This window comes from Oncorhynchus tshawytscha, linkage group LG18, assembly GCF_018296145.1.
Source record: "Oncorhynchus tshawytscha isolate Ot180627B linkage group LG18, Otsh_v2.0, whole genome shotgun sequence".
Taxonomy (NCBI): Eukaryota; Metazoa; Chordata; class Actinopteri; order Salmoniformes; family Salmonidae; genus Oncorhynchus; species Oncorhynchus tshawytscha.
The window spans coordinates 26,272,260-26,298,375 of NC_056446.1; the positions used below are offsets into that span (position 1 = coordinate 26,272,260).

Genomic DNA, 26,116 nt, shown 5'->3' on the forward strand with positions numbered 1-26,116 from the left:
GATTGTGTGTGCCATTCAGAGGGTGTATGAGCAAGAAAAATATTTAAGAGCCTTTGATCGGGATATGGTAGTAAGTGCCAGGTGCACCAGTTTGTGTCAAGAACTGCAACACTGCTGGGTTTTTCAAGCACAAGTTTCCCCTGTGTATCAAGAATGGTCCACCACCCAAAGGACATCCAGCCAACTTGACAGCTGTGGGAAGCAATGGAGTCAACATAGGCCAGCGTCCCTGTGGAAAGATTTCAACACCTTGTAGAGTCCATGCCGAGACCAATTTAGGGGGAGCAACTCAATATTAGGAAGGCGTTCTTAAATGTTTCATACACTTTCAATTCAATTGAGAAAGGCTTAACAGTACCTATGTTGAAAAACAAGACAAATCCAATCATGGTCATATTTAAGTCTTTATTGATATTGGTCAGTACATGAAAAGGATGGAAGTCAGAATAATGAATTCAACAAGGTACATTGCGTAGAAACTACACAAGTCAAACTGAAACATTTTGCCAAGGATGGAAACTTATAAACTGAATTTAAAACAAAACACAGGTCAACATCTAAAAGATGAAATCCTTGAACACTGCAAAGCTCCTAAAGTGAACTGTGGTTGGACTTTTATTGAACATGAATACACCACCAGATGTGTGACAATTTGAGTTTGTCATGAGTTCAAAAGAAGAATGTTATGGGTTCAAATAAACAAGAGATGGAAGAAAAATAATATCTATCTTGAATCATACAAAAAACTAAATTCAAATCTACATATATTTCACATAATGTTCCGGTTTAGTAATGCGATTATTTTCTTTAAGTTGTGGCAGAGGTATCACGATAGGAAAGGGGGGGAGATACACAAATTCTGGACAACAGTACTGTTACCGACTATGTGTTCATTGTTTTTGTTTGGGTCTCATATAAAAAGACAGTGTTATTATAAAGTACATTACAAAACTGCGCCCCCGTTTGAGTCCAGGCCGTTCTGAGCGTGCCGCAACCCAGCAGTTCTGTTGCCCTTGACGACTGGAACAGCCTTTTCCTCATGGGGGTCGGTGTTGGAGTCTGTGTCATTCGAGTGCTGCGTCAGGGACGTCTCGCTGCCAGTAGGGGAGTCCACGCTCTCGTACCCTGCACTCAGCTGGCTCCCAAAACCCCCTGCACCGTCACTAGTCAGGCCCCCCGCCGCCTCTGAGTGGTTGGAGAGTTTAGTCTCGCCGGGGCTGGAAACCATGGGAGACGGAGGAAAGTCTTCCTCTGTGCTGCTGACCTCACGGTACAGGCTGGGGGTGGCTGCTGCGCCCCTCTGGGAGGACGAGCTACAGTTGCTAGGTCCGTTGGAGACCCTCTCACAGTCTTTCCCTGGCTGGACGGAGGGGGTGAAGGTCTGCTCGGCCTGGCTGGGGGGCTCGGCAGAGGAGCTGGAGGGTGAAGTCCTGCTGGGCCCTGCCCCAACAGAGGCAGCCTGAGCTGGGTTCTGGGAGAGCTGCAGACGGGTCTCCCTGAGCTGCTGCTGGAGGACCAGGATGGTGCTCTGCATGCCCTCCACCTCCTCATCCAGCTGGATGATGAAATCGTTCAACTCTGGGAGGGACAGAAACAGACAACAGACGAAGCCACTGGTCAGAAAACAGGGAGATGGAACACAGTCAGGATCAAGACAAAGAGCCCCAGTTAAATGTTGGCAAACAGTTATATTTTTTTCCCAGGGGGAAAATACATTTGGTTTAATTGAATATTAGAAACATGTCTAAGAAACGCTGTAACAAAGTTCCTGCATCTGAATGTACTGGTCTGCTGAATACATGTGGAGGAGAATACAGCTCCTCCAATGCAGAGGTTACAGACCACACTTTAATGTAGCACAGTTTAATAACCAGGGGAGCTACAAAGCACCCATGGGTCTTCGCTGTGCTGAAATGTTACATTTCAAGCTCAACCTTTATGGCAAAGTAGAAATGCAGATGCTATTTGACTATAGATGGAGGTGGGCTATTGTGTTCTCACCATCCTGGCTGCTCTTCAGCTCCTCACTGTACTTCTTCTGCAAGGCCAGCTCTGCCTCCAGCTGGGCGATACGTCCTTGGGACAGCTGCCTCCCCAGCTCCTGGTTCTCCTGGATCAGCATCCGGCACTTGGCCATGAGCTTCTTCCCCGTCTGGCTGCAAGGTAGACAGGCCTCAAATCACAAAATGAACCAGGCCCCAGCCAAACACCGCCCACAGGCAAGGACAGGGACAGCCCAATCAGTCCAGTGACCCAACCAGGTGTTGTTCAAGGTTGTCATTTCTGCAGTCATGAGCCAGAGATGATCAAATTAGAGAGTTGTTAAGCGTTACAGGATCCACATGTAGATCAGATGTACACCTGCCCGACTGCAAATAAGAAGACCTGGAACACCACCATCCCATCCACTAACACTATGAATTTGGTCCATCCATACAGCAAGTTTCCATTTCCAAAAATAGTACAGTTGAAGATACCAGAGACAGTTTTGGGCTCAGCAAAGGATACCAGTAAAGTCCCCGTAGATGATAAAACAGCAACATTCTTATAAAATAGCATACAGTACCTTTACCTTTTGAGTACCCCTATGCACATTCTACTACTAGAAGCAGGCCTACACTGCCCACCAGGATGAATGACCCACCAAGTTAAAGTACCCAATTTCAGCAACCATACTTTTGGTTTCTACACGCCCAATTGTACTTTCAACAGCAAACGACACCATCAAAAATCCCAGTCTGTCACAACCAACGAGTTAGTCAGCACTTTGGTCAAGGTCACCGGAGATATAAATGTAGTAAGCATGACAAAACATATTCTTTTTTCTATAGTACTTAGGGCTCAGACAGACCAAGCGTTTGCTGGCTGAGAATACTTAGCACCTCAACGTAATTTGCGAACAGAGTGCACACCGATTTTACATGTAGAATCAGGTGAAAAATGTTTGTCAGTAAGACATCTACAGCGGGCGGTCCCTAAAACACAGTGCGCTGAACGATCAGCAGACGAACGCTACATCCACATTTGGTGCGAGCCTTTAGCAGAAACTGAAGGAGCAGCCGATTGAGGATTATTAAAATACACAATCTTGTTACTTTGGATGCTACCTGAATAGTTCAAGGGCTATCAACTATTTTTGCTTGCCATTAGCAAATGTAATGTTACTTCCTCTGAATCATACCTCATCAATGCTTCTTCAGCAACCACACCTCAGATCCTTGCAATTTTACCAGTCGTTCCCACAAAACCTCAATCTTTACTTTTGAACTCTTTATCCAATACAAGGCATTATACATTACCGGAACAATCATTCAAAGCACATCAATGGATATCGCAAAGAAAACTGAGGACAAAAGCTTATACTCATGTGCATTATGATGGGGGGGGGGCTCTTGTAATTTTAACTGTACGAGTGTTGTAACTAGCCTATATTGATGGCCAGATATCCAAGGCTGGATATAGGCTGTTTACCTAGTTGTGCTATTGTTTGAAATTTTAAAAATAAATCAATTAATTGCAGACTGCCCATAGATTACTATGACAAACAATTCATATTATCCCTAGAATGTTAACTGGAATTGAACCCCCCCACCCCAAACACAAAAAAAGTTCAAAAAGGTAATTGGCTAGGGGGGGGAAAAGTGAGGTGAACAACAAATTACACAAATAACAATATATTGCACTGAATAAATACAGTACCAGTCAAAGTTTGGACACACCTACTCATTCAAGGGTTTTTCTTTCTTTTTTTACATTGTACATAAAACACATATGGAATCATGTAGTAACCTAAAAGTGTTAAAACAAAATATATTTTAGATTCTTCAAAGTAGCCAAAGTAGTGTGCAAAGCTGTCATCAAGGCAAAGGGTGGCTACTTTGAAGAATCTCAAAATATAACATACATTCTGATTTGTTTAACACTTTTTTTGGTTACTACATGATTCCATTTGTGTTGTTTCATAGTTTTGATGTCTTCACTATAATTCTACAATGTAGAAAATTGTACAAATAAAGAAAAACCCTGGAATGAGTAGGTGTGTCCAAACCTTTGACTGGTACTGTACATTCTCATGAAGTTGTAACATTACTTGTTTCACACATTTGTAATCACTATGAGAAAATAACACTCAAGCACCAACTGCAGTTGTGTATAGGTTTTAGAAAAAACAGTTCGGAATCATCGTAGCCTACCAGTTATTTTTTCAAGGGCACCAAATCTAACAGAGCAAATGGCTCTGTTGACACACTGCAGCGAGCGCAAGAGCACATCAGAGAACCAAAAGAGGAAAGTAAATGAAACCGCAGCATATGAAACTCACAAAATAAAACATGTAAATACACTCTACCAGTATGCGGGCCCATGATCAGACATAGGCGATTGGACCCTCGCTCGCCCACGCCTCAACCATAGTCACTTCTGGACTAAGGATCTGGCTCCTCCCCCAGATTCTTAAACATTCTACTGGCCCCTCCTTCCAAAGTCTTACATCCTATTCTAGAGCTTTCCCCACAGTATTTTCATTGTATTCTACAATCTGTCCAAGAGTCTTAGAGTCTCAGGAGCACTAGCGGGTACGAGTGAGCTGTTTTCCACTGTTAAAATGTCTTTAGCTAGCGGGGCATTGTCTTTCAAATGTTCAATTGGTGATTTAGGCTAGGGGTGCTCTCCCTGGTCCGGCAGATTGCTCAAGACTGCCTCATTCTCCACCATAACCCCACATTTAATAAGGCAACTGTCTGGCTTCGGCTGAGGGGGCAGGGCATATCCATCTCGGACGTGACCACCTCTTCAGGAACAGTTCCGACTCCTTCAGGGCCCCTGGACGGTGAGGGGGGAGATAGAGCTGAAACAAGTGTCACCTGACCATACTGTCTTTTTCATTCAGTTTAGATTATGTGATATGTAGCTGGGGGACAGTACAAGAGTACACAAAACATGGATGCCAGTTTTTGTGTGTGTTTGGGTTTGAGTTTTTGGTAAAGTTTGAGTCTTGTGGTGAGTACAGCATTTCTCAGCCTTGCCCCCCCCACCATGATTCCTGCATGCCTGCAGTGGGGGTGGGGGTGTGAGGAGGTCTTGGCTTTTTTTTGGGGGGGGGGGAAAGAGTTATTTTGATCGTCTTTACCTATCTGGTGTAAATTTCCAGGCACTCAGTTCATTTTGGGCCTGCTCCAGTTTGTCTTTAGTCTGTTCCAGTTCGCCCTTCATTTTGAGGAAAAATAAGTTTATGGCCGGGTCTACCATGGACGACCGCAGTTGGGCTGCACTGGGCTGCTGGACTTGCTTGAGGTACTGGATCTGGGTCTGCAGGTTGAAAAAGAGACAGGTGTCAATAAAAGGCACAAGCACAAACTCCATTTAGAAAATAAATCCATCCTTAGGTTTGTACAAGTTCCCAATAAAATTACATTGACTGAATTTACAAAAGAGCAAGGGTGAAAGTAGATGTCATTTCTTACCGGTACGGGACACCCAAGTGCAAGGAACATTTTTTTTTATAACAAAAATGACAGGGTATCCTAATCTGCTAACACTGACAAACAGATAAAGAAAAACAATGTCTGATCCATATGATTGGCCTACCAAAAAATGGGAGACAAATACAATATGACGTCCATCTAACCTGGAGGAGGAAATTGTCCAAAAACAAACAAGTGGCACTGACCCATGGATAAAGACAGTGAACGTGCACACTCACCGGGGATATGACCGATGTTCTCCGCTGGTGCCAATAAGATAATTGAGCGAACAGTAGCCTAAGAATTTTAATAACTAAAAAAACCCAGATTGGAGTCTTTTCATTGTCATATCTTTACAGCAACAGCCATTTGCTTTCTAAACAGTTTGTCCAGGATTGTATTTTTAAATATTTTGATGCTTGACTGGTTCTGCTTTTCACTCAATCTATTTGGTATTTGCAGCACACGCTGCCCAACTGCGGACCCTTCCAACTGTAGGCTATGCAAAAAAATTGAGAAAACAACAACCTAATGATCCTCTGTGGCGAAATCCTGCTTTCTGATGTAGTAGCCTATTCTGAATGATTTTATTTATTTCTGTATAGACAGGAGTAAGCTTTTAGGATATAATTTTGGCAATTTCATTCAATTTACTTTAGGGGAAGCTTCCCCTAGCCTTATGGACATGCCGCCTATGCCTTTTAATGTGGCATAAATAACAAGTCATTATGTTTTCCCTGGATTGTCAAACAACCACTTAAGGCGCTCCTGTAGGTTACCCACGTACATCCCTTTCTTACATACTGATTTTAGCATCCAAACCCCAGCAGTGCAGCCGCAATTTGACAAATGGAAAGAGACAACAGTCACAAAACACCAGTACTAAAAATACTTCAAAGTACTAAAGTCGTATCTGTACTTTACTACTTATACATTTTGTCAACTTTACTTGACTACATTTCTAGTCAAAATAAGGTACTTTTTACTCCTTATATTTTCCCTGACTCCCAACAGTACTCATTACATTTTGAATGCTTAGCAGGACAGGAAAATTGTCTAATTCACACTTATCACGAGAACATCCCTGGTCATCCCTACTGCCTCTGACTTGGCAGACTCACTAAACACAAATGTTTTGTTTGTAAATTGTGTCTTGAGTGTTGAAGTGTGCCCCTGGCTATCATAAATTTAAAAAAGAAAAACGTGCCGTCTGGTTTGCTTAATATAAGGAATTTTAAATGATTTATACTTGTACTTTTGGAACTTAAGTATATTTTAGCGATTATATTTACTTTTGATACTTAAGTACATTTTAAATCAAAAACTTTTATACTTTTACTCCAGTAGTATTTTACTGGGTGACTTTCACTTGAGTCATGACAATTGGGTACTTTTTCCACCACTGCAAAACACCTACGTGCATTGTAATGACATTCTGCAATTGTCATTACGCCTACACTTGTAGCCTGAATAGATGCATCCACTGTTATCCGCTTGCCTTGGTCACAGCTACTGATCAGCGCGCAATGTCCACAAGCGTCTCAGCCACTCATCTCCGCCTTGGCAAAATGTAAGCATTCTCCCCAAACCACAACACAATTTGGAGCGTATACCACCCGGTTTCCAGTCAATTCACTGTTTCATGTGGCGGACATGCAGTAGTGTCAAATAATGGTTTAGTAGTCTATAGTTTTTTTTGGGCATGTTGTATTAAATTGTGATAAGCTCACGTTTTACCGGTACGGCGTACCCCCACTATTTATTTTACCGGTACGGCGTACCCCCACTATTTATTTTACCGGTACGGCGTACCCCCACTATTTATTTTGCCAGAATGCAGTACCGGACCACCTTACTTTCACCCCTGCATAAGAGGCAATGAATGTGGCTCCTAACAAAACTATAACATCACAGTGGCCATTACCATAGCTGAAAACAATATCATGCTTACACAATACTCATATACCTTTGTAAATCATTAATGAAAAATGCTTGACTTCAAGACACCTTGTTAGACTAGTTTAAAAGACAGCTTTGGATTGATTACTGGACTCATCTTGTACACCATAACTCTTAGATGTGTGCATTGTTAGATTCTAGCTCCAACAGTGCAGTAGTAACACAAGCATTTCGCTACACCAGCAACAACATCTGCTAAATATGTGTATGTGACCAATAAAATTTGATCTGTTCAACTTAATCATTGTATGTACCCAACTGGTCGAGTGAGTTTGATTGACCTCAGTTGATGGACAAAATGGATGGCATATGCTGCTGTAAAGCTGTTGGGTAAGCCACTGTTCTGTCAGTCAGAGAGCTTTGCCAAGGCGTCACATTGTTCATATACTGTATATCTTTCTATATTTAAAGCTTAAACTAGCAGTGAACCAATTTGACTGGAGTGAAGAGCGAGTTTTCCAATGGCCTTCTCGCCCGCTTAAAATGCCGCTCTCTTCACAAGCTCAAGGCATGCCCGTCCCAACATGCATTTGTAGGCCACTTGTGTGCTGCTATAGCCCCTTGCCTAAGCTACTGTCATGGAGTTAGCTAAATATTTTCATAAAGAAACTGATGAAAAACACCAGTGCAAAATCAAGGTGACTTAAGGATGGAGGACCAAGTGAGGGAGTGTGGCGATATAGTGTTCACAACTAAAGAATCATTGTGGAATCTGAAAAGTCACGTATGCTGAAAGCATGGTGTACTATGTTCACATAAGAGAAAGGAACAAGGTGGCTGCTAGCTGTGTCATTGTAGCAACAGCAAACAAAAAAAATCTGTTCATTTTTGTTCTATTATCTATACAATAGGCCATCATTGATTTTGGCCCAATAGGCCTGACATATTACCTCTTCCAAGGAGCTTTCCATTTTACCTAAAAACATTTAGGCCTATCTATATATAAAAAAATAAACATCTGCATCCCTGCCCAGCCTTGCCCGAAGGGTGTTTGCATCTCCAGTGGCTCTGCAAGCGCAGAGAGGGTATTCCGCTGCTGGCCTGCTCTTCTTTGCAGGCTTTAACCTTGATATAACAGGCTAATAATCTAGCCTAAATAATACATTTGTTCCTTCGCTCCTGACCTATTTAGTGTTTATATGCTGTTTATTACAACATATAGCCTATTTGAAATGTTGAGCACTTCTTACAGTCACCTTTCATGTTAATTAAAATACTTGTCATTCAAATCATATGGTTTGGTTTTAATCCTTCAAAACCAGATGGTAGGTCCAGGTAGTCACAACAATAGATGGGTGTTGGTTAAATGGTCATTTGAATGAATGGAGAAAATTTGGAGCGGTAGTTTTTTTACCTGTAAGCGAGGAGCGGTTTTTAGCAGTACCCCATAATGACAAAGAAACAGGTTATAAATGTTTGCATATTTATAAAAAAAAATACACTGAAATATCACATTTACATAACTATTCAGACCCTTTACTCAGTACTTTGTTGTAGCACCTTTGGCAACGATTACAACCTCAAGTCTTCTTGGAAATGACACTACAAGCTTAGTACACCCGTATTTGGGGAGTTTCTTCCATTCTTCTCTGCAGATCCTCTCAAGCTCTGTCAGGTTGGATGGGGAGCGTTGCTGCACAGCTATTTTCAGGTCTCTCCAGATATGTTCAAATCGGGTTCAGGTCTGGGCTCTGGCTGGGCCCATCAAGGACATTTTAGAGACTTGTCCCGAAGCCACTCCTGTGTTGTCTTGGCTGTGTGCTTAGGGTCATTGTCCTCTTGGAAGGTGAGCCTTTACCCCAGTCTGAGGTCCTAAGCGCTCTGGAGCAGATTTTCATCAAGGATCTCTGTACTTTTCTCCGTTCATCTTTCCCCCGATCCTGACTAGTCTCCCCAGTCCCTGCCGCTGAAAAACATCCACACAGCATGATTCTGCCACTACCATGCATCACCGTAGGGATGGTGACAGGTTTCCTCCAGACGTGACACTTGGCATTCAGGCTAAAAGAGTTAAATCAGACCAGAGAATCTTGTTTCTCATGGTCTGAGAGTCCTTTAGTTGCCTTTTAGTGAACTCCAAGCGGGCTGTCATGTGCCTTTACTAAGGAGTGGCTTCCGTCTTGCCACGACCATAAAAGGCCTGATTGGTGGAGTGCTGCAGAGATGGTTGTCCTTCTGGAAGGTTCTCCCATCTCCAGAGAAACTCGGTCAGTGACCATTGGGTTCTTGGTCACCTCCCTGACCAAGACTCTTCTCCACAGATTGCTCAGTTTGGCTGGGCGGCCAGCTCTAGGAAGAGTCTAGGAGGTTCCAAACTTATTCCATTTAAGAATGATGGAGGCCACTGTGCTCTTGGGGACCTTCAACGCTGCAGACATTTTTGGGACCCTTCCCCAGATCTGTGCCTTGACACAATCCTGTCTCTGAGCTCTATGGACAATTCCTTCGACCTCATGGCTTGGTTTTTGCTCTGACATGCACTGTCAACTGGGGGAGCTTATATAGACAGCTGTGTGCCTTTCAAATCATGTCCAATCAATTGAATTTACCACAGGTGGACTCCAATCAAGTACTAGAAACATCAAGGATGATCAATGGAAACAAGATATACATGAGCTCAATTTCAAGTCTCATATCAAGACATTTGTCTTTTATTTTTAAATACATTTGCAAAAATGTCTAAAAACCTGTTTCACTTTGTCATTATGGGATATTGTGTGTAGATTGATGAGGATTTTTCAAAATACATTTTTGAATAAGGCTTTAACGTATTAAAATGTGGAAAAAGTAAAGGGATCCGATTACTTTGAGAATGCAATGCATGGTGGAGGCATGCATGAACGTGTAAATGGAGGGCCAAGGGGAAGGACTACATATCCTGCAGTCTGCTCATTTGGGAAAACAGCAGGATGTATTGCAGTGGGGTACGTACTGTACACTCTTGCATTTCCTGCTCCTTAGTGGCGAGCCGCATGACCAGGATGTTCTCCCTGCGTGACGCCTCCTGCTGCTGCTGCTTCAGCTTCTCCTCAGACTCCTTCAGCCCTGTCACATCATTCGCTGAAACAGTGAAAGGACAGATATAACAGTTAACCTCACCATCATGTGTCAACTGAAAAGGAGCCAAGTTTTATATTTTACCTTTATTTAACCAGGTAAGCTAGTTGAGAACAAGTTCTCATTTACAACTGTGACCTGGCCAAGATAAAGCAAAGAGGTGCGACACAAACAGAGTTACATGGAATAAACAAGCGTACAGTCAATAACACAATAGAAAAGTCTATATACAGTGTGCAAATGGCATAAGGTAGACAATACATATTTTTATTTTACCTTTATTTTACTAGGCAAGTCAGTTAAGAACAAATTCTTATTTTCAATGACGGCCTAGGAACAGTGGGTTAACTGCCTGTTCAGGGGCAGAACGACAGATTTGTACCTTGTTGGCTCGGGGATTCGAACTTGCAACCTTTCGGTTACTAGTCCAACGCTCTAACCACTAGGCTACCCTGCCGCCATAGTAGCAAAGTAATTACAATTTAGCAGATTAACACTGGAGTGATAGATGAGCAGATGATGGTGTGTAAGTAGTGATACTGGTGTGCAAAAGAGCAGAAAAGTAAAAAATTATTATTATTATTATTTTATTTTTTTTAAATATGGGGGTGAGGTAGGTAGATTGGGTGGGCTATTCACAGATGGACTATGTACAGCTGCAGCGATCGGTTAGCTGCTCAGATTGCTGATCTTTAAAGTTAGTGAGGGAAATGTATAAGTCTCCAGCTTCAACAATTTTTGCAATTCGTTCCTGTCACTAGCAGCAGAGAACTGGAAGGAAAGGCGGCCAATTGAGGTGTTGGCTTTGGGGATGACCAGTGAGATATACCTGCTGGAGCGCGTGCTACGGGTGGGTGTTGTTATCGTGACCAGTGAGCTGAGATAAGGCGGAGCTTTACCTAGCATAGACTTGGAGATGACCTGATGACCTGGAGCCAGTTGGTCTGGCGACGAATATGTAGCAAGGGCCAGCCAACTAGAGCATACAGGTCGCAGTGGTGGGTGGTATAAGGCGCTTTGGTAACAAAACGGATGGCACTGTGATAGACTGCATCCAATTTGCTGAGTAGAGTATTGGAAGCTATTTTGTAGATGACATTGCCGAAGTCGAGGATCGGTAGGATAGTCAGTTTTACTAGGGTAACTAGGGTAAGTTTGGCGGTGTGAGTGAAGGCGCTTTGTTGCGAAATAGAAAGCCGATTCTAGATTTGATTTTGGATTGGAGATGTTTGATATGAGTCTGGAAGGAGAGTTTACAGTCTAGCCAGACACATAGGTATTTGTAGTTGTCCTAGGTCAGAACCGTCCAGAGTAGTGATGCTAGTCGGGCGGGCGGGTGCGGGCAACGAACGGTTGAAAAGCATGCATTTGATTTTGCTACCGTTTAAGAGCAGTTGGAGGCCACGGAAGGAGTGTTATGGCATTGAAGCTCGTCTGGAGGTTAGTAAACACAGTGTCCAAAGAAGGGCCAGATGTATACAGAATGGTGTCGTCTGCGTAGAGGTGGATCAAGGAATCACCCGTAGCAAGAGCGACATTGTTGATATATACAGAGAAAAGAGTCAGCCGAGAATTGAACCCTGTGGTACCCCCATAGAGACTGCTAGAGGTCCGGACAACAGGCCCTCTGATTTGACACACTGAACTCTATCTGCGAAATAGTTGGTGAACCAGGCGAGGCAGTCATTTGAGAAACCAAGGCTATTGAGTGTGCCAATAAGAATACGGTGATTGACAGAGTCGAAAGCCTTGGCCAGGTCGATGAAGATGGCTGCACAGTACTGTCTTTTATCGATGGCGGTTATGATATCGTTTAGTACCTTAAGCATGGCTGAGGTGCACCTGTGACCAGCTTGGAAACCGGATTGCACAGCAGAGAAGCTACAGTGGGATTCGAAATGGTCAGTGATCTGTTTATTAACTTGGCTTTCAAAGACTTTAGAAAGGCAGGGCAGGATGGATATAGGTCTGTAACAGTTTGGGTCTAGAGTGCCACCCCCTTTGAAGAGGGGTATGAACACGGCAGCTTTCCAATCTTTAGGGATCTCGGACGAAATGAGAGGTTGAACAGACTGGTAATAGGGGTTGAAACAATGGCGGCAGATTACTTTAGAAAGAGAGGCTCCAGATTGTCTAGCCCAGCTGATTTGTACAGGTCCAGGTTTTGCAGCTCTTTCAGAACATCAGCTATCTGGATTTAGGTGAAGGAGACGCTGGGGAGGCTTGGGCAAGTAGCTGCGAGGGGTGTGGAGCTGTTGGCCGGGGTTGGGGTAGCCAGGAGGAAAGCATGGCCAGCCGTAGAGAAATGGATTTATCGGTGGTGACCGTGTCGCCTAGCCTCAGTGCAGTGGGCAGCTGGGAGGTGCTCTTGTTCTCCATGGACTTTACAGTGTCCCAAAACTTTTTGGAGTTAGAGCTACAGGATGCAAATTTATGTTTGAAAAAGCTAGCCTTTGCGTTCCTGACTTCCCTAAACAGTTGCATATCCCGGGGACTATTCGATGCTATTGCTGTCCGCCACAGGATGTTTTTGTGCTGATCAAGGGCAGTCAGGACTGGAGTGAACCAAGGGCTATATCTGTTCTTAGTCCTACATTTTTTGAAAGGGGCATGCTTATTTAAGATGGTGAGGAAAGCACTTTTAAAGAACAACCAGGCATCCTCTCCTGACCCCTCCCGTCTCAGCCTCCAGTATTTATGCTGCAGTAGTTTGTGTCGGGGGTCAGTTCGTTTTATCTGGAGTCCTTCTCCTGTCCTCTCCAGTGTCCTGTGTGAATTTGAGTATGCTCTCTCTAATTTTCTCTTTCTTTCTTTCTCTCTCTCTCTCTCTCGGGGGACCTGAGCCCTCGGACCATGCCTCAGGACTACCTGACATGATGATTCCTTGCTGTCCCCAGTCCACCTGGCCGTGCTGCTGCTCCAGTTTCAACTGTTCTGCCTGTGATTATTATTATTTGACAATGCTGGTCATTTATGAACATTTGAACATCTTGGCCATGTTGTTATAATCTCCACCCGGCACAGCCAGAAGAGGACTGACCACCCCACATTGCCTGGTTCCTCTCAAAGTTTCTTTCTAGGTTTTGGCCTCTCTAGGGAGTTTTTCCTAGCCACCGTGCTTCTACACCTGCATTGCTTGCTGTTTGGGGTTTTAGTCTGGGTTTCTGTACAGCACTTTCAGATAGCAGCTGATGTACGAAGGGCTATAGAAATACATTTGATTTGATGATTTGATTTACTGACGGGATGAGGTCAATATCCTTCCAGGATACTTGGGCCAGGCCGATTAGAAAGGCCTGCACGCAGATGTGTTTTAGGGAGCGTTTGACAGTGATGAGGGCTGGTCGTTTGACCGCGGACCCATAGCGAAATGCAGGCAACGATCGCTGAGATCCTCATTGAAAACAGCAGAGGTGTATTTGGAGGGCAAGTTGGTCAGGATAATATCTATGAGGGTGCCCATGTTTCCGGATTTAGGGTTGTACCTAGTGGTTTCCTTGATAACATAACAAAAATAAACTTCAATAGTGTGGATTTGTACCCCCCAAAGTTTGGTATCGAATGATGACTTGATGAAATGTTGGAGTAGGCCTACATTTGTGGATCGCTTACAATTCAGATCAGCATATTTCACCTCCAGGACCTGGACATAGGCTTCATGTTGTTTCCACCTAAAGGACAAATAATAAACATGAACACATTGATAGGCCGGACACATGAAATTTTTAACAATGCTTTTATCGGACAAAAACGAGTTCATTGCATCCTCTGTGGAGCCCATTTTCATAATATTACCATATGCCCCAGCTGCCTGCCGTAGTTTTGAAGTAATCACACAAAAAAACAGGCCTTATTTTAGGACATTTTTCACCCTGCCAGCTCCTATTAGTGCTATTGAGCACTGTGGCACTAACTCCCTTTCAGAACATTCTATTCCCAGCGTGTTTTATTTTTATTTCACCTTTATTTAACCAGGTAGGCTAGTTGAGAACAAATTCTCATCTGCAACTGCGCCCTGGCCAAGATAAAGCAAAGCAGTGCGACACATACAACAACACAGAGTTACACATGGAATAAACAAACAGTCAATAAAACTGTAGAAAAAGTCTATGTACAGTATGTGCAAATGCAGTAGGATAAGGGAGGTAAGGCAATAAATAGGCCATGGTGGCAAAGTAATTACAATATAGCAATTAAACACTGGAATGGTAGATGCGCAGAAGATGAATGTGCAAGTACAGATACTGGAGTGCAAAGGAGCAAGATAAATAAATAAATACAGTATGGGGATGAGGTAGTTGGATGGGCTATGTACAGGTGCAGTGATCTGTGAGCTGCTCTGACAGCTGCTGCTTAAATCTAGTGAGGGAGACGAGTCTCTAGCTTCAGTGATTTTTGCAGTTCGTTCCAGTCATTGGCAGCAGAGAACTGGAAGGAAAGGCGACTAAAGGAAGAATCGTTCTACATCGCAATGCCTGCTTTGCCATTGTTGGCAAAGGAGAGCCGCGCACAGTGTTTGTAGTTAAAAGGTAAGCAACAAAAAAATTACTCATGGAACTGAAGTTGTCCCATTGTTTCCAAGAGGGAAATATAGGTATGTCTGTCTATTTCACAAAATATCTCACAATGTGTATATATAGTTTTTTATAATTGGATACCATTTTAAATCATGAGTATCTCCTCTTTTTAAGTATGTAAGGCTGGGCAGTGTATTCCGTTGTCATCAAACGCTAGACCAGAAATAGTTAGAAGTTGCCATTTTCCCCCTACTTACTCATTATGCAGATAAAAGCACACTTGGCACCATCGAGGTGCAGATGTTACTTTCTACACAAGTTGTTATTTTTCAGTTTCGTCCAAAGAACAGATTGTAGTTTTGCCACTTCGGCAAAATTGAATTATATGCATCACTCCAGCCAAACCAGGCTCTGCGAAGGTTCGATTCCATTCATTTGCTATGGGCTCACGCTAGTGTTCCAGTTTAGCCAACGTTCTTTTGCCATTTTCAGCCTTAGGTGAATTTTAACTTGTTCCATTGTCTTGCTTAACATTGAACACTTGTCCTCACATCCAAACAGAATTGTCCCATCCTCCATCTACAGTAGTGTTATCCATTTACCTCACACACAGTTCCTCTCGGGTCAGGGTCTTCATGTCAGATTCACTGAGGCGGACCTGAATGAGGAAGATGGGAATACTCTATTCAGCAAGTAGAAGTCTTTAGCTGCATAACAAGATCAATACTGAGACACTTGGTTTCCTAATAGTCTCTCTCTCACCTTCTTTGGAAGGGGTTCCTCATTCGTCATTCTGAACTCTGAAAGGAAAGTGAAAGCAGTAGCAATTAATTCAGTGGAAGCTTCAAAAGCCAGACGTTCGGTTCAATAATGATACTTGAGGTCGAATGAACTGCTAGTTACAGCAGATCTTGCAAATATTCGGACAACTTTCTTTTCGCAGTTCCTTTGAGGCGCACACCGCTACCGCACGGTGGGTTGGCAGTTTCACTTTCAGTGTGGACACGATTAGCTAGCTAGTTAAGTTAGCTACTGCTACCATATAATACACCAACTAACTAGGTACAGTTGTTAGCAAGTTGAAATAATAAAAATATCTGAATTTGCATATGCCTGTCTGATGCATTATTTGCTTGCTTTAGCGCTAACGTTAGCCGTCATGTATCAATGTTAAGTTTTGTGGATTTGCACAACTGTTAACGTCAGCTGATCTCTTAATGTTACCGTTAGCTACTTCAAGGTTACCTAACTAAAAACCACAATTCTATTAAAACTGTTAATATGTAGCTGTGTCATTTTAAAGTATCGAGTTAGCAGGATAAATATGCAATGGCTATCCAACTGTTAGCTAAAAGTAGCTAGCTAGCTTAACGTTAACGGAATAACGAGCATGTTAAAAAATATATATACAATTAACACCTCGCATTGACCAGCGTCACGTTACGAGCCACTTTTGAATTCAGTCTACAAGGAAGTGTTGCCTATTTTTAATTATGACCTCAAATAAATGTCAATATGCATCGGCTTAAATGATGTTTTCCCCCCAAAATGTTCAGCTAGCTAATTACCTGTGGTCGGTTCTTTGCTAGATATATTTTCCGTTTCTTGTTGTCACAAAATGGCGGAGAAAGACGACTCCTATCCCCGTCCACAAATGAACATTCCTTTTTCCTTTCGCGCAAAACCCTGCTGCGAATGAACCCTTACGCGTTTGCTTTAATATTCGAAACCCAAATGTATTGAACGCCCACCTACCTATATGCAATTTACAATCCGAATTTGCTAATTTCTGAGTTAAGGGCTGCCAACTTTTGAAAATGGAGGAGCTTGGAGTGTGATTTCATATCGTAAATGGCTCCACCCTTAACCAGGGGGCCCTCACCCCCTCCTGAACAATCTGTTTTAAAGCAAATGTCCTGCAATTCTACATATTTTCACATGGTTTAGGCCCATGACCAGGGTTGAATAAACATGTTAAAACATCACAGGTCAAGTGTTTTCAGGATTCTTTTAAAGTTGAATACATACTCGACGACTTGGTGAAGTTACTTTTAGATTATTTGGGCATGACATTTCGTTTTTGCTAACTGGGGGACATTGAATTACATTGTTTTTTGGTTAGAAAATGCTAATATTAATTGCTGGTGGCAGTATTTCCTTGTCCATAAGAAACCAACATGTAAATATGTAATTCATTTGGGTAAGCTATCCCTTTAAAATATGAAGGTAAAATACTGTACCTCCTGCCTAGAGGTACAGTAGTTCTCCAAGAGGGTAGGCCACCCAGGCGCCCACCACTGATCTGTTTCCCAAATACTGGGGGTTTGAATATGTTCATGTGACAAATTACCCCACATTCAAGAAAAATCAAATGAATACCTTTCCATCATCTTACTCTATAGGCAAGATATTTTGCATTTATGCCTATCGTTTCTGTTTAGCAGCTTGTGGACAGTACTAAAATGACAAAACAGGATATTTGAGGAAAGGGGCACTTCAATATATCCTAATCTCATTTTATGACGTAGCATATATTCAACACTGTCCATACATTTGTACAAAAAATGCATAGCCTTCATTGAACTTTTTACATGTATTTTTTTAAATGTATTTTCAAAGACACAAGTAGGCATATCAGATTTTTTTTAAACTTAATTACACCAGCAAAATTGGTAAGAAGGGAAACAATAGAGACGGAGGTGTGGGTCATGAAAGAAGATGGCGGACAAGGAAAAAAGGAAGAAAATGGTACATAATTATGAATAAAAATGGAACGGGGATTGCAGAAACCTTCTGGAAGCTCTGGTGAAGGAGAAAGGAGGAGAAAATTTGAAATGTTTTGATGGAATATTTTATTTATTTAACTATGCAAGTCAGTTAAGAACACATTCTTATTTACAATGACAGCCTAGGAACAGTGGGTTAACTGCCTTGTTCAGGGGCAGAATGACAGATTTCTACCTTGTCAGCTCGGGGATTCAATCTAGCAACCTTTCAGTTACTGGCCAAACGCTCTAACCACTAGGCTACCTGCTGCCCCAGGTGGAAGTCAGTTAAGAATAAATTCTTATTTACAATGATGGCCTACCGGGGAACAGTGCATTGTTCAGGGGCAGAACGGCAGCTTGGGGATTCAATCCAGCAACCTTTCGGTTACTGGCCCAACGCTCTAACCACTAGGCTACCTGCCACCCCAAATTACCCCAAATTAACTAATTGTGGTGGCAGGTGCAGTTATGACCGCCGAAAAGGAGCTGGTTGTACTGTAGAGGGAAGTGGTGTGGCGAGGTGGGTTGGCATCAAGTGCAAAAAGAGGGGTACGTGATGTAATAGCTCAGAGATGGAACCTGACGAGAGTATGAATGTATTGCCTGCGGTGAGGACAGCCAAGTTTGTGCCTCGTCCCGAGGATGAAAAGGATGATTCTGACCCAGTGAGAGTGAGGTTTATGGAGATAATGGATCTTTGCATTTTGTGTCAGGTTGGGTGGAGAAGAGGTTGGGGAATGTTGAGTTGGTGAGAGTAACTCTGAGTGGATTGGTGATGATTTATTGTGTTTCTTCAGCCCAGAGGGAGTGGGCGCTCAGGATCACACGATTAGGGACAAGAAATGTGGCATGGATTGCTCTCCGGAGCAAGGTGCTGTGGAAAGGAGTGATCAAAATGGATTAAAATGGAAAATTCCCGGTGTCTGTGATGTCAACCGTTTGGTGTGATGGAGATCCGGTGGAGGGCGTGGGGAAACAGAGAAGGTATTGCCCATCCTGCTGAGTTTTGATGTAGAATCGCTGCCCGACAAGGTCAAGTTGGGAAATGTAAGTTATCCCATGAGAGCTTTTCTTCTGTAAATACTACGATATTTTAGGTGTCAAGTTTATGGACATGTTGTAGCAGTGTGTAGGAGGGAGATTCCTAGATGTGAGAAGTGTGCAGAAGGGCATGAAGACGAAGGAATATGTAGTATTGGTGGAGAAAATTGTGTGTGTTTAGTTGTGGGGGTGCCCATAAGGCTGGAGATCGGAGGTGTCTGGTGAGAGAAAGGCAAGTTGAGTTTGCCAGGGTTAGACGAGTACAGAAAGGGTTGTATGCTGAAGCAGTGAAGAGAGGGGTAGAGGAAGATGGGTACAGGGTGAGGAATACTGAGAGGATTCCTGAGTAGGCAGAGACCAAGAGAGAGTGATGGGAAGAATATGTGCTTAGAGAGAGGGCTAATTGTTGGCAGAGCAATTTTTATTTTTCCCAATGTTGTATTACCATATCAATAATTTAATGTAGGTAGGCCGTGAATGGCCTCACACCAGTACAGTAGGTGGCGGTGCATGCACTTAAGTTGGATGCGATCTGCCATCAAAATCCTAAAGAAGAAGAATCTGCCCGGTTTAAAGTGGGGTGGCAGAAAAATTATGGATCTCCCCTGTGAAGCTGCCTTGGCAATGCTTGCGATGTAAAATTGTTGGCGCATTAAAGTTCTTGCTATTCGAATTCGCCACAGGACAATGAGACAGATATTTCACCGAATATGGTAGCGAGAGGAAGCCCACTGGCCGACAGTGGGAGAAGATGGAACGATATGGATTTTGGCCGACGTTCTTCACATTTTCTAACCGATAAAACATTTGATCTCAATAGCAAGAACAATATGTTATGAACAGAGTGGACTAAGCTTTGTAGATTTACCATTTAAATCGCGTTCTTTAGAAGAAGTGCAAAGGCGAATTGAGTTATTGCACACGCGCTCTTCACATAGGTGACGTTCACTCTGTTTGTTCCCATTGGAAACGACAGGCTGTGGTCTATCTTGGTTTAGTTATACAAATCTTTGGTATGGATATGGTGTCGCAGCAGCGCATCAAAGCTCTCTGCTCACAACCCTACAGTGCTGAAGAAGGGCTGGACGAGTTCACGAAGGGCTGGGCTAGCTCACTGTCACCTCAGAATCACATCAATTTCAATTACTATCCATACAAACATGTTTCATGTTTTGAACTAACCAGATAGCGTTTCAACATCTTCAGAAAACGGGGGAACTTCGCATGATTCACTACTTTATGCTTTATGTGCCTATGCCATCAGCCAGGTAGCTGGCATGTTAGATGTGTTTAAGTATCATTTGAAAGCTAGAATAAAAGTACATTACACAGTATTTCAAAATATATATGTCAACCAGTTATTTCCACGAGTTCACATGTAAAGTTCTATTATGGACTAGTTTGGTAAGTAAACGTGAAAAATGCAACTTGGGTAAAGAAAAAAAGGTCAAGCCAAACAAAAAGTGCTTGCTTGGTGGGCAAAACAATGAAAAAACGCCATCTGCTGGAGGGAGACAGATTTTCCCCGAATTGGGCCTCTCTTTGGTCAAACTCATTCCCCAAAAGGCTGAGTGTCTGCTGGTTTTAATTGAAAGCAAAAACTAGTACACACTAGGCCCTCCATGGAATGAGTTTGAAACCCCTGCTGTGTACCATCACGTCCTCACCCATCTGGAAAGGAAATGGGTGGAACTATAATCTTTGTGTGGCGGCATTTAGCCTAGTGGTTAGTGTTGGGCCAGTAACCAAAAGGTTGCTGGATTAAATCTGAGCTGACAAGGTAAAAATCTGTTGTTCTGCTCCTGAACAAGGCAGTTAACCCACTGTTCCCTGGTAGGCTGTCATTGTAAATAAGAATTTGTTCTTGCCTAGTTAAATAAAGGTTTTAAAAAAACAATGATATATTTAAACGATCAGGGGGTGTTATACCACGGCTAAGGGCTGTTCTTGCGTGCAACGCAGATGCCTGAACACAGCCGTTAGCTGTGGTATATTGGCCATATATCACAAACCCCTGAGATGCCTTATAAACTGCTTTCCAACGTAATTAGAGCAGTAAAAATAAATGTTTGGTCATGCTCGTGGTATACGGTCTGATTTACCACGGCTGCCAGCCAATCAGCATTCAGGGATTGAACCACCCAGTTTCTAATTGTATTTTGTATTTCAAACGTTGTGTGAATCCCGGGTTTCAACTGTATCAGGCAGATGGCAGGCAGCATGTGTAGGTGAGCAGTATGCTGACATGAATGTTGTGAACAGAGTCCCCCATGGTGGCGGTGGGGTTATGGTATGGGCAGGCATAAGCTACGGACAATGAACACAATTGCATTTTATCAATGGCAATTTGAATGCACAGAGATACCGCGACGTGATCCCGAGGCCCATTGTTGTGCCATACATCTGCCGCCATCACCTCATGTTTCAGCATGATAATCAAGGCCCCATGTTGCAAGGATCTGTACACAATTCTTGGAAGCTGAAAATGTCCCAGTTCTTTCATGGCTTGCATTCTTACCAGAAATGTCACACATTTAGCACGTTTGGGATGCTCTGGATCGATGTGTACGACAGCGTGTTCCAGATCCCGTCCATATCCAGCAACTTTGCACAGCCATTGAAGAGTGGGACAACATTCCACAGAAAAGTTGTGGTCATAAGCACATCCTTAAAAACATAGATGCTGAGCTAATAAGAATACTAGTATAGAACAAGAAGGTGCGCACACACTGTTAAAGCTCCCAATTCACCACTTTATTGACAACGTTACGATCTGAAACGGATCTTTGTCAGGTCAAACTGTGATGACCCTCCCACTCTGTCTGCCGTATTCTCTCTTTGTTCTTGTTTCCTTATTAGGATGTCGGTGGGCGGAGTTGGGAGGGTCGTCAGGTACATGGGAAACACCTGGGCCCGGTGTCTCCCAGGATAAATAGACCTCTTCCACATTCATGGGGGAGACTCTCCATGCAGTCACACCTGGGCCCGGTGTCTCCCAGGATAAATACACCACTTCCCCATTCATGGAGGAGACTCTCTCCATGCAGACACACCTGGGCCCGGTGTCTCCCAGGATAAATACACCACTTCCACATTCATGGAAGAGACTCTCTCCATGCAGTCACACCTGGGCCCGGTGTCTCCCAGGATAAATACACCACTTCCCCATTCATGGAGGAGACTCTCTCCATGCAGACACACCTGGGCCCGGTGTCTCCCAGGATAAATACACCACTTCCACATTCATGGAAGAGACTCTCTCCATGCAGACACCTTTATGGATTTTGTTGTGTCTCTTGGTGGTTTTTGGTTGTTTGCTTTGGCACCTTTCAACACACTGCATTATCACATTCTTGCATGCAAAACACTCACTTACACTACTGATTACTGATCACACACACCATTGTATATTATACTTAGTTACTTATTTAATAAATATATATTTTGTTACTCCTTATCTCCACGTTGTCTCCCTTTTTGTTACCGGCTTTGAGCCGTTTCCTGACAAAACACACTGAGTGTTCACGTCCCAAAATATACACATTTCACCTAACATGACCATTGCGGACATGATGTATGGTGGGTGCAACATTCTACAGGCCACAATCAACAGCCTGATCAACTCTATGTGAAGTAGATGGGTCACGCTGCATGAGGCAAATGGTGGTCACACCAGATACTGACTGGTTTTCTGATCCACGCCCCTATTTTTTTTATCCCCTTTGGTCACAGATACCTTATCTGTATCCCAGTTATGTGTTATCCATAGATTAGGGCCTAATGAAATCATTTGAATTGACTGATTTCCTTATGAATTGTAACTCAGTAAAATCGTAGAAATTGTTGTGTACATTTTTTTTCTCTCAGTGTAATAACCATATGGATGTCTGGCCTGTTCAAATACTTTGAAGCTGCATCATTATTTTACTTAAAGTAATTTTTTTCTCCCCAGGTTTGGTCCCTCTGCTGGGTATTGATGTATGGGAACATGTCTACTATCGCCAGTACAAGAACGTCCGACCCGACTACGTCAAAGCCATCTGGAACGCCATCAACTTGGAGAACGTGAGCGAGCGCATCCAGTCTGCCAAAAATTTGACTATTCCCCCTCAGAACACACACACTAGAACTTCCTCTCTGCCCCAAACCTTATCCCCTCAGACCTTAACTCCCTTAATGACTTACAAAATATATTCATAACCCAAGTGAAGATGGCTGTCACATACGGTACCATGTAGGTGTCAGATGTCCAGAGAGCATTTTTAGTCTGCAAAGCTTTTTGTCTGACTGTGCTGCACCAATATTAGGCAAATGTGTTTGATGTAATATGATAAAATATTTAATTTGAGTTGTATCTGCTTGTTGTTTTTGTTTAAAGGTCAGTGTAACTCACATGTAGTGTCTAGGTTGCAGGTAGCCTAGCGGTTAGTGTTGGGCCAGTAACCAAAATGTTAGTTCGAATCCACGAGCCGACAAGGTGAAAAATCTGTCGATCTGCTCTTGAGCAAGGCACTTAACCCTAATTGCTCCAGGGTTGCTGTCAATGGCCGATCCCTGGAAGTGACCCCACTCTCCAAGGCTGTCTCAGGGACAGTTAGGATATGCTAAAAATACATTTCCATTACCCACTTATACGTGCAGTGAAACAAGACACATTCAAGCACCCCCTATTTGAACTTTAATACCACCATAATTAATCAGCATACACAATGTCACACTGTACAAATATTCCGCAAGATTGATAGCCACTGTCTTGATGTTGAAAGGTGTGACCAAAAGCCACAAATGAAAACAATTGATCAAAGAATATTGAGAGCTATAGAGTATATCTGATGGTCAGGGAAGTGGAGTTGCTTATTGTTTTAATTTAAACTCAGACATCCACACACACCAGATCTGGGGAAACGCCTCTTGGCTTTTGAAAAGTCCATAATGATTGATATTCACTGGCAAGAAAGCTCGTTCGGAAACCATTTTCATATTCTACTGAAGGAAATCCTATCCAAGCCATGTGGATACAATGAACTTTTTATTAATCATAAACTATAGAATCCCTAATTTCATCCTATTTGATGTCTGGTCTCAATTACCATAGCAGCAGTCAGCTAAGTACACAAGTAAAGTGCTATACTTTCAACAGGTAACCCAAAATACACCAAAGGGCCAAAATATGTGGACACCCCTTCCAATGAATAGGTTTGACTATTTTAGCCATACCTGCTGCTGACAGGTTTCTAAAATCGCGCACACAACCATGCAATCTCCATAGACAACATCGGCAGTAGAATGGACCGTACTGAAGAGCTCAGTGACTTTCAACGTGGCACCGTCATAGGGTGCCACCCAGTGCTGTCCCCGAGAATCGTCCTGTTCTTTCGACCAATCGATTGGTCGAAATGTTGAAACTTATTTTTCCATATATAGACAGACACACCCTATGTGTTTGAATAAATCAGCTACATATGCACTGAGCTTGACTGATGCTTTAATTAAGCACACTGTTTGATTAAATAATTAAGACACACTGTGTGACTGGCGCATGTTGACTTGCTCTCCTCCCTACTGCAGCGAAAAGGCACCACAGCACAGGAAGTGTTTATTGCCCTGTCTGTGCTGAAGCTGCAACATCATGTCAGCCGTTTAGTTTCTTACTTGTTCTGTTACCGAAATCACTCATTTGTTTAGGAAAAACATTCCCTATTCTCTCAACCCTTGCTCTCTTGACATGAAACATGTAAGCATCGCATGCATATGACCAATAGGGCCTGATTTAAAGCCCTTCATAATCACATCAATACATTGGTTATAACAAACTCCCAACACAGTAACAGTTGTCTACAAAATGGATGCAGAGGACTTGAAAAAGAAACTCAAAACGAGCGAATGTTTACTGGTATGTATAAAGCCTTTATATAAGATATATAAATCCTCTATTACAGCAGACTTAAAACAGTTGCATGTATTCATGAATTGCGGTTTAGTTATTGTTTAGGCTAATTATTCAAAGCTTCCTTTGTTATTTAATTTTAAAACAAGAATGCTTGATTGCATTTCAAAGTATGAATGTCTCGTGCCTTCATGTGATGGCATGAAGGCACGAGTGATGGATTGATGCAATAGCCAATATATTGAAATATAGGCCTAAGTAAGTTACGGTATTAAGACTAAACAGGACGCTCTCTTAGGCCTAAAGCTCGATGGTGGTTATACAAACCTACAATACAAAGTCTACTAATGATAACGACACTACTTAATATTATAATGATGATCATAATAATAATTGGAATAATAACAATAAGAAGGAAACCAAGAAGAAGAAGGTAAGGAGTAAGAGCTGCGTGCATCTTCTGTGTGACAAACAGGTGCTGTTAGATTACAATATCATCTTTCAGCCTGATTGGAACAGTGTAAACAACACTAAATAAATTATAAATAATACCAGATTTTAAAAAACAAAAGCTTTTATTACAGCAGAGCACAGATTAAAAACAGCCGAAGCTGTGAAATTACTTAATTGGACATTGCATGAGGCTTGGTGCTCACAGAATCAGTAGGTTATTAAACAAACACTCAAACAAGCAACAGAAGCAGGATCTGTCTTATTTCTGCAGATATATATGGATGATTTATAAAGCCAGGCACATTTAACAGTGAGGCTATTGATTATAGATCTAATTAAGTTGGGGTTTCCTCTCCTCAATTTTCTTAGACAATTAGGTTCAAGGCAAGGGTTGTTTCCTCATGTCTGCTGCTGCTGCCTACACTGCATTGTTCTCAATTCCAATATGCTCGTTAACTTTGCTATTATGCACATAGCAACATAGGGAAAGGTGTCAATTCTACGGCACACTGAAGATTGTTTCAGAACCGCGACCGTATCCAACGCGGGAGAAGCGCATTTGTTATAAAATAATGTTTGATTTATTGGTGTTGCACCATAATGTTTACATAATATAACCATATACAATTTCAGTATCACGTCTCAGAGTGACTGTGCCATCACTATGACCTCCACAATGGATTAGTCAGTTTGTCGAATTTCTGCCCTGCTAGAACTTCCCCGGTCAACTGTAAGTGCTTTATTGTGAAGTGGAAACGTCTAGGAGCAACAACGGCTCAGCCGCAAAGTGGTAGGTCACACAAGCTCACAGAACGTGACCACCGAGGGAAGCACATAGCGTGTAGAAATCATCTGTCTTCAGTTGCAAAACTCACTACTGAGTTCCAAACTGCCTCTGGAAGCAATGTCAGCACAAGAACTGTTTGTAAAGCTCACCGCCATTGGAAACCCGTTCTCTGGAGTAATGAATCA

General features: G+C 42.6%; 1 protein-coding gene and 1 non-coding gene across 4 annotated transcripts; both read right to left on the reverse strand.

Annotated features, from left to right (window-relative positions):
* Window positions 1-391: 391 nt before the first annotated feature.
* wtap (WT1 associated protein) lies at window positions 392-16,874 on the reverse strand. Of its 3 annotated transcripts, none has more exons than XM_024378325.2 (8): window positions 16,751-16,874; window positions 15,758-15,795; window positions 15,598-15,653; window positions 14,091-14,149; window positions 10,354-10,481; window positions 5,129-5,307; window positions 2,002-2,156; window positions 392-1,578 (listed from the first exon to the last, which is right to left on the reverse strand). In XM_024378325.2, the coding sequence occupies exons 2-8, from the start codon at window positions 15,785-15,787 to the stop codon at window positions 944-946; spliced, it is 1,242 nt and encodes a 413-aa protein (XP_024234093.1). In that variant the 5' UTR covers window positions 15,788-15,795; window positions 16,751-16,874; the 3' UTR covers window positions 392-943. The 3 variants fall into 3 exon arrangements, with proteins under 3 accessions (XP_024234093.1, XP_024234092.1, XP_042156804.1); XM_024378324.2 differs by having other exon boundaries at window positions 16,564-16,866; XM_042300870.1 differs by lacking the exon at window positions 16,751-16,874 and adding an exon at window positions 16,415-16,519.
* LOC112218141 lies at window positions 1,777-1,911 on the reverse strand. The gene has a single exon (XR_002948588.1). It is a non-coding gene; the product is annotated as a small nucleolar RNA SNORA22 (small nucleolar RNA).
* Window positions 16,875-26,116: the final 9,242 nt, after the last annotated feature.